The sequence below is a fragment of the Myotis davidii genome, unplaced genomic scaffold, assembly GCF_000327345.1.
Source record: "Myotis davidii unplaced genomic scaffold, ASM32734v1 scaffold653, whole genome shotgun sequence".
Taxonomy (NCBI): Eukaryota; Metazoa; Chordata; class Mammalia; order Chiroptera; family Vespertilionidae; genus Myotis; species Myotis davidii.
The window spans coordinates 891,803-899,253 of record NW_006285129.1 but is presented as its reverse complement, the minus strand read 5'-3'; the positions used below and the strand labels follow the sequence as shown (position 1 = coordinate 899,253).

The 7,451-nt window shown below is 43.2% G+C and overlaps 1 protein-coding gene across 1 annotated transcript in view; it reads right to left on the bottom strand.

Annotated features, from left to right (window-relative positions):
- PIP5K1A (phosphatidylinositol-4-phosphate 5-kinase, type I, alpha) overlaps positions 1-6,858 on the bottom strand; it is a 37,108-nt gene extending 30,250 nt beyond the window's left edge. Inside the window, exon 1 of the mRNA XM_015558689.1 lies at positions 6,330-6,858. Coding sequence (XP_015414175.1) covers positions 6,330-6,408 — 79 coding nt within the window. The 5' untranslated portion in view covers positions 6,409-6,858. The remainder of the gene's footprint in view (positions 1-6,329) is intronic.
- Between the last annotated feature and the right edge of the window lie 593 nt (positions 6,859-7,451).

Below are 7,451 nucleotides of genomic sequence, written 5' to 3'. Positions count from 1 at the left end.
TGTTGTGGTGACCCCCAACCATAAAATTATTTTCGTTGCTACTTCATAACTGTAATGTTGCTACTGTTATGAATTGTAATGTAAATATCTGATATGCAGGATGGTCTTAGGCAACCCCTGTGAAAGGGTCGTTCGACTGCCAAAGGGGTTGCAACCCACAGGTTGAGAACCACTGCTTTAGCCTAGTCAACATCACTGACCCTTTGGGGCAGTGTTTATTCTGGATTAATTCCATATTGCCCTGGCCAGTGTGGCTCAGTATTTACAGCATTGGTCTGCACACCGCAGGGTCGAGAAGGATCAAGTATTTGATCCCTGCCTGGGCAGGGCTTAGTGGTTGAGTGTCAACCTATGATCCAGAAGGTCACGGTTTGATTCCTGATCAGGGCACATGCCCGGGCTGAGTGCTTGATCCCCAATGTGGGGTGTGCACGAGGCAGCTGATCAATGATTTTCTCTCATCATTGATGTTTCTATCTCTCCTTCTCCCCTTCCTCTCTGAAATCAGTAACAATATATTTTTTAAAAAGTAAAAAATATCCTCAGGTGAGGACTAACAACCACAACAAAAAAAGAAAAATATAAGGCAAATAATAACGTATTGAACTATCTACTAGGAACCTGCCTTCCTCTCTTTTTGCCAAAATCTCCCTCAGACTCCAGACTCCAGCAATAAGGAGACTTTCTAAGAATCAAATGTTTATCAATTAATACATATTGTATACAGTCATTACAAATGAACAAAGCGAAATTTCACAGAAGAAAAATGATTGAAGAAAAAGTTTAAAAATATGGAGGAGTTGAGAAAATAAGTTCACTTCACAGAAAACAGTTAAAAGAAACAATAAGGCCCTAGCCAGTTCGGCTCAGTGGATAGAGTGTCGGCCTGTGGACTGAAGGGTCCCGGGTTCAATTCAGTCAAGGGCACATGCCCAGTTTGCGGGCTCAATCCCCAGTGTGGGGCGTGCAGGAGGCAGCTGATCCATGATTCTCTCTCAAAATTGATGTTTCTCTCTCTCTCCCCCTTCTCCTTTCCTCTCTGAAATCAATAAAAATGTATTTTTTTTAAAAAAACAATAAGAAGCTCATAAGAGATATAAACACATATGTAGAAACTAAACAATGCTCTCTTTTCATAGTAAAGAGTGGAGAAGTGAAGTCCAATACGGGAAATGGGCTAGGAAGGGGTTTCCTTTAGGAAACACCATCAGTCCACTCTGAGACTGAATGTTTTGCTGATGTTTGGAACAGAGAGAAACAGAGATTCCTCTGCCAGGCTATCAGAAAATAGCATACTTCCTGAAGTATACTTTTATACTTGATCAAGAAAATATGTCCAGTAAAAAGAAAAGAGAATGACAACTTTGGTCTTGTTGCTTTCTTTATGTCAAGTAAGAATAGCCCCAAATCTTAGGAAATACATAGCTTAAATGATAAAATAACCACCTTCCTTCTCTCCAGTTCTGTCTTTGACCTAATGTTATCTCTGTTGTTCACTTCACAGGCTACAGCTTCCATTATCAAAGGAAAACAGGCTTTATGTAATAGCTAGTAGCTAGCACATATCTAAGCAAAGTTATTAATCAGAAGGGTTTTATATCAACCCAGAACAGCACACAGAAAGTAACAAGCAAACATACTATTTTGATATTCAAAAGCTTAAACAACCATGGCAGAAATAAATAACTGATCAAAAGCAATGACATTCTGCCTTGGCCACGTGGCTCATCTGTGTCCTATACACCAAAAGGTTGCAGATTCAATTCCAGCGTCAGGGCACATGCTGAGGTTGCAGGCTAAATCCTCCACCCAGGTCTCTGGCCCAGTCGGGGTACATGGGAGAGGCAACATCTCACATCAATGTTTCTCTCTCTCTCTCTCTCTCTCTTACTCCCCCCTCTCTAAAAAAAAAGACACAAAACAATGACATTCTGATATCAGAATCTACCAAGGGGACAAAAGAAAAAAGGAGGGTGTGGGGTGGTCAAAACCCCCTAAAAAGAAAGAATCTCTTCCTCCTTGCAAAATATCAACCGAATAGAACTTAGAGATATTCTGACTACATGACAGTCTGTTTTATCTTTACATTCCCAAATTTCCGTTTACTCACTCGTGTAGAGCGTGGGCCTGCGGACTGAAGGGTCCCAGGTTCGATTCTGGTCAAGGGCATGTACCTTGGTTGCAAGCACATTCCCAATGGGGAGTGTGCAGGAGGCAGCTGATGGATGTTTCTCTCATCGATGTTTCTAACTCTCTGTCCCTCTCCCTTCCTTTCTGTAAAAAAAAATCAATAAAATATATATATTTTTTAAAAATGCTTCAATCCTGTGTCCTCTAAGGTTTCCCTCAGTAGTTAAGAAAAAGTCAGGAAAGAAGCTATAAAATTATCTCCAAATCATTGTGCTTATGATAAAATCATGTCATAAGGATGACAATTTCAGAAACGTTCTGGTGTGAATCAAAAGGAATTAGAAGTTCATGATCTTCTAAGGTTTCAAGTTATTTTTCTTGGAGAGTCACGTGATTTTATCACACAGCTCTTATTTCAGGGGTGCAGTGTACACCTTAGCATTCTAACTTTACTTTCTAACTCCTCCACTGACTTCAAATCAATTCTCAAAAACAGAAATACTTTACTGCCTTCATGGTGGTAAAAAGGGGACTCAATGGCTGAATTTCAAGTTTTTGATGGACTAGTCAAATTAGATGGTCACACTGTCAACAGCACTTTATCAGGGCTGATTTTATTTTTTAAGTGGTGCCACCACTGTCCAAATGAGTATGGGGACAAAGGAAGAGAAGGAATAAATTTCTTTTACTCTCCAAACAGCTGACACTAGATGGCAAACTGCATCACCTTTTATTAACAATCAAAGTTTAAGAGCAAGAATACGCTGATGGCTACTGCAAGCTGATATTAATTTATAACTGCTTCCCCCAAAATCCAAACATGGTAATTACACCAATGGGAAAAGATGTCAAACATCACTCAGAGTATATGGTTTGCTCTACCCTTGGCATTTCATTTGTCAGCATAAAAGACAAGCTCTGACTTAATGGCAAAATAATCAAGACAGGGGTTAATACTGGCAGGGAACAACTGTTTTAAATCACCTGTCCTTCCTAATTTGAAGGCCAACAGATTTTGAGCCTCCAACGGTTATAAGTGGCTTATTTAAAACACCATTCTGCCCTGAACCCTGACACTTATTTTGTATCCATTTTCAACAGTGCCAGGCAATCTTACTTTTAGTTTTAGAATTCAGAGTTTCACCAAAATTTAAGTGAATTCAGCTAAGCATCTAGAAAAATAAATTGGTTTTAGGATGGTTAACACACACACACACACATCATTTCTTTGAATTTCCAGCTTTTAACAATTTAGGAAATCATAAACCACCACTTATTCCTGCCAATGTCCTATATTTCTTCAGGTACCATCCAGAACACCACTATCCTCTAATCACAAATAAAACTGATTCTTATAGCCTCTTTTGCATCAGAATCAAACATCCTATACTTTTCAAAAACATATCCTTAAAATGAAATATTGTACTACATTAAATTTGCTAAGCCCAAACCTAAGTGAAAATGCAGATACACAAAAGGCAATGTTGCAGAAAAAGTCAACATTGCGAATTTGCACACAATGTTTTCAAGAATGTTTATGTGCCCTAGCTGGTTTGGCTCAGTGGATAGAGCATCCGCCTGCGGACTGAAGGGTCCCGGGTTCAATTCCAGCCAAGGACATATGCCCAGGTTGCAGGCTCAATCCCCAGTAGAGGATGTGCAAGCAGCCAATCAATGATTCTCTCTCATCATTGATGTTTCTATCTCTCTCTCCCTTTCTCTGTGAAATCAATAAAAATTATTTAAAAATGTTTATGAACAGAATTTTTCTTAATTTCTTAATCCAACTGTTTCAATATTTGCCAAAGAAGCAGAGAAGACGGGTGTAAAAAAACGTTAAGTACAAAAAAGGACTCTAAAGTTATTTATTTTGGACATTTTTACACCTTGACTTCAGATATCAACATAGTAGTCAAGGTTGTGAAACCTAGTATTAGATTTTCTGGTGAAAGCACAATAGTAAAAAACATTTATACGATCTGAATTACTAACTGCAAGCCTTAGGATCTGGCAAAAAACATACAAAAATATCAAATAGTGACATCTAAAAAAGACAGGACTGCCCTGGCCAGGTAGAGTGCCATCCTGATATGTCAAGGTTGTAGGTTTGATTCGTGGCAGGGTACATACACGAATCAACCAATGACTGTATAAATAAGTGAAACAACAAACTGATGTTTTTCTCTCTTCCTCCCTTCCTCGCTATCTCTAAAATCAATGAATAAGTAAATAAACAATAAATAAAAAAGACAGGACTATCTGAAGTTGTAGAGATGGAAGAGGAGGAAAATGTATCAGTAAGAGACAAAGAAATACTTCCTTTTACTCCTAGATCTGTCCACCTGGCCAATACTTCCCTGAGCTGGAGGCTGAGTCAGATTCTGGGATATAAACACATGGCTTTTAAGATTAACCTGGTTAAAAAAAAAACAAAAAAATAACCCAGTTTCTAAAGAAAATACCTGACTTAATAGTTAAGAAATTTAAGGACCACACATGACCATTCTTCTTTCTTGGATTGAAGGGGGAAAAAAGATTTTAAATTAAGGGCCTACTATATATATATATATATATATATATGTATATATATAATATAATAAAAGGCTAATATGCAAATTGTCCCCTCAGGAGTTCGAAAGACTGGGAGTTCAACCTCTCACTATGATGTGCGCTGACCAGCAGGGGGCAGCGCAGAATGAAGGAAGACACTGGCCAGCAGCCAGCAGCCAGGAGAAGGCAGGCCCCGATTGGCCCTGATCACCAGCCATGCCTAGGGACCTACCCCCTGCACAAATTTCATGCACTGGGCCTCTAGACTATATATATATGTCATTTTTACTTTATCCTTCTTCACACTTACATGCAACATGAGTTGCTTTGGCTCTCTAATGCTTTTACAAGAAAGGCAAAAATTACCTCTCAAGAAACTAAAAATAGATGTACATAAATAAAACTGCAGCTTATGAAGAAGATATTTGTGACTAGTATTAACTCAACTGAGCTGGAATGTGAAAGGTGGAACCCTCTACTTAGCCAATTCAAAATGGCAAGAACTCAATCTCCGGTCTAAGGAAGTGTCAGCAGCTCGAGTAAAGCATCCAACCTCTGGTGGCCCATCCAGTTCAGTGCGGAGGCAACAGTCACTACGGAACAGCAGACGTTTCTGATGGAAGCTCTAGAGCAGTTTCTGACTCAAGCTCCCCACACACACACAACACCACCACCCATCTTCCCTCCCACACACCATCTGTAGCTTTTCTCCATCTTCAATAGCTGCTCCCCTGCTCTGAGCGATATGCCTGGCTCTCTTCTCTACGGGCCGCTTTCCTGATGCCACCTAAGCATTCTTCCAGTCTATTTCCTATTATGCAACGTCCCCCAACACCCAGAGCCGCCCCCCTCATTACCAACATCACCCCTCTCAGCCTCCACTGCAACTCCAGATGTCATCACTCCACCTTCTCCATCTAATTTTTGGGTATTTTAACCCTAATTTTCCACATTCTTCAGTCTTCCTTCAATACTGCCCATTCCTTCCCAAAGTTGGTCAGTCTAGAGCTAGGAGTCATCAAGGGAGGATGTTTGATAAAATGTGTCTGTGGGAGCGCCCTCGGGGGAGGCAGAGGGGAGAGAAAGGGGAGTTCACGCAGTGAAAAGGAATGACGCATTAGGGGGAATCTCCAGGGAAAAAGACGTTTTCATCAACTCCCACCCCCAACAAAACTCCCAATTCCCTCAACCCCCAGCGATCGGAAGCACCCCATCACTCTTCAATTCCAAGACTTCTCTTCTACATTTTCAATTAACTCCAGAACCAACTGGGATTCTACCTGCCTCTCACACTAAGTAATTCCTATTTGTAAGGCCTCTATTCACTTTACTCTTCTCTACTCCCTTCGATTTCCCTGCTGTTCCCCTCCTATCCCCACGGTCCATCTCCACCCCTCCTGACCCTACTTCTTTCAAGTCTTCAACTCGGCCTCCTCCAAGACAGACAACGTTTTTGATAGCTTCCCTTTCCTCAGTTAAACCCGTCTTTTCCTCAGAACCCCCTGCCCACTCGGAAAGCCTATTTAGAACCCTGTTTTCCTCACCGGCAACTCTCGGACATCCCCAGCTACAGGTGCCCTCCCAGGTCTCGCTCTTGCTCCCACCGCACGGCCGCCATCAGCCCCCAGTCCACGCCCCGCCCTGATTACCTGAGGACGAGGTGCAGGAAGGACCCCCGGGATCCACGGATGAAAACCCGGCCGCCGACGGCCCAGAGGCCGACGCCATCTTGGCAGCCCCCTCCCCCTCAGTGGCCTCACTCCCTTTCAATCCGGCTCTTCCTCTTCTCCGAGTCCAACCTTCCCGTCTTCACAAAAACTGCGTTCTAACAGCCACCTTCCCGCCCCTCCAAGGCCTTTCTCAGACACGTCGGGCAGGCTCCGGGACCAGCTCTGGGCCGCACCACTGGTCTGGCATGGGGACAATCCACGTCTCGTACCCTCCCTGCAACTTGAACCGCTTTCCGCGGGAGCAGCTTTTCCCTTTCACAATGGAATAGGCTTCAGCTGGCTGCCGGGACCCCGGGTCCACACCAAACCACACTTAAAGCAACAAGGGGGCGTGAGGAGTCCCGGCAGAGCGAACGCCCCCTCCCCCTACTCCTAGCCACAGCCTGTTTATCGCCAGCCCCACCGTTCCACTCCCGGCAGCCAGCGAAATCCAGGCACTGCGCATGCGCCCAACCTCTCGTTCCATCCCACTCAATGGGGGTGGGGAGTAGCCCAGAGAGGAGCAAAGCCAATCGGGAGGCTGTTACTGGTCACATGATGCAGGTCCCTCACGGCCTAACGACTCCACGCCGGGGCAAACACTCCCTATGGTGGCTCGCTGGGGTCAAGTTAGTTCGGCTCTTTTAAAGAACTGGGTTGCGTTGCCTATGCTCATTAGGAATTGGCTCGACGGGTCCTCTCAGTTTTACAGCTTAGAGAAGAATTCCCGACAGACTCGCTAGTGTCAAGTGAGAGACTTTAAGCAGTCAAATTCGCAAAACATCACATGCCACCAAGTATCCTTCCGGCTCTACTGCCTTGTTTACTATTTAGTTTAAGGTGCATGCATGTCTTGTCTTCCTCCGAGTGACATTTGAAACAGACCCACATTTTGCCTCAAGCCAAATGCTGGGCACAGTGACAGAATTTAGGAAATATCTTATAAGTGAATGAAGACCTGTCAAAAAGGGAGGTGATCAAACCATATTATAGTCTTCCCGTGATCCAAGCCCTTAGCCTCTGTTATCTATATTCCAAAGGGCATGGAGACACACAGAAGTC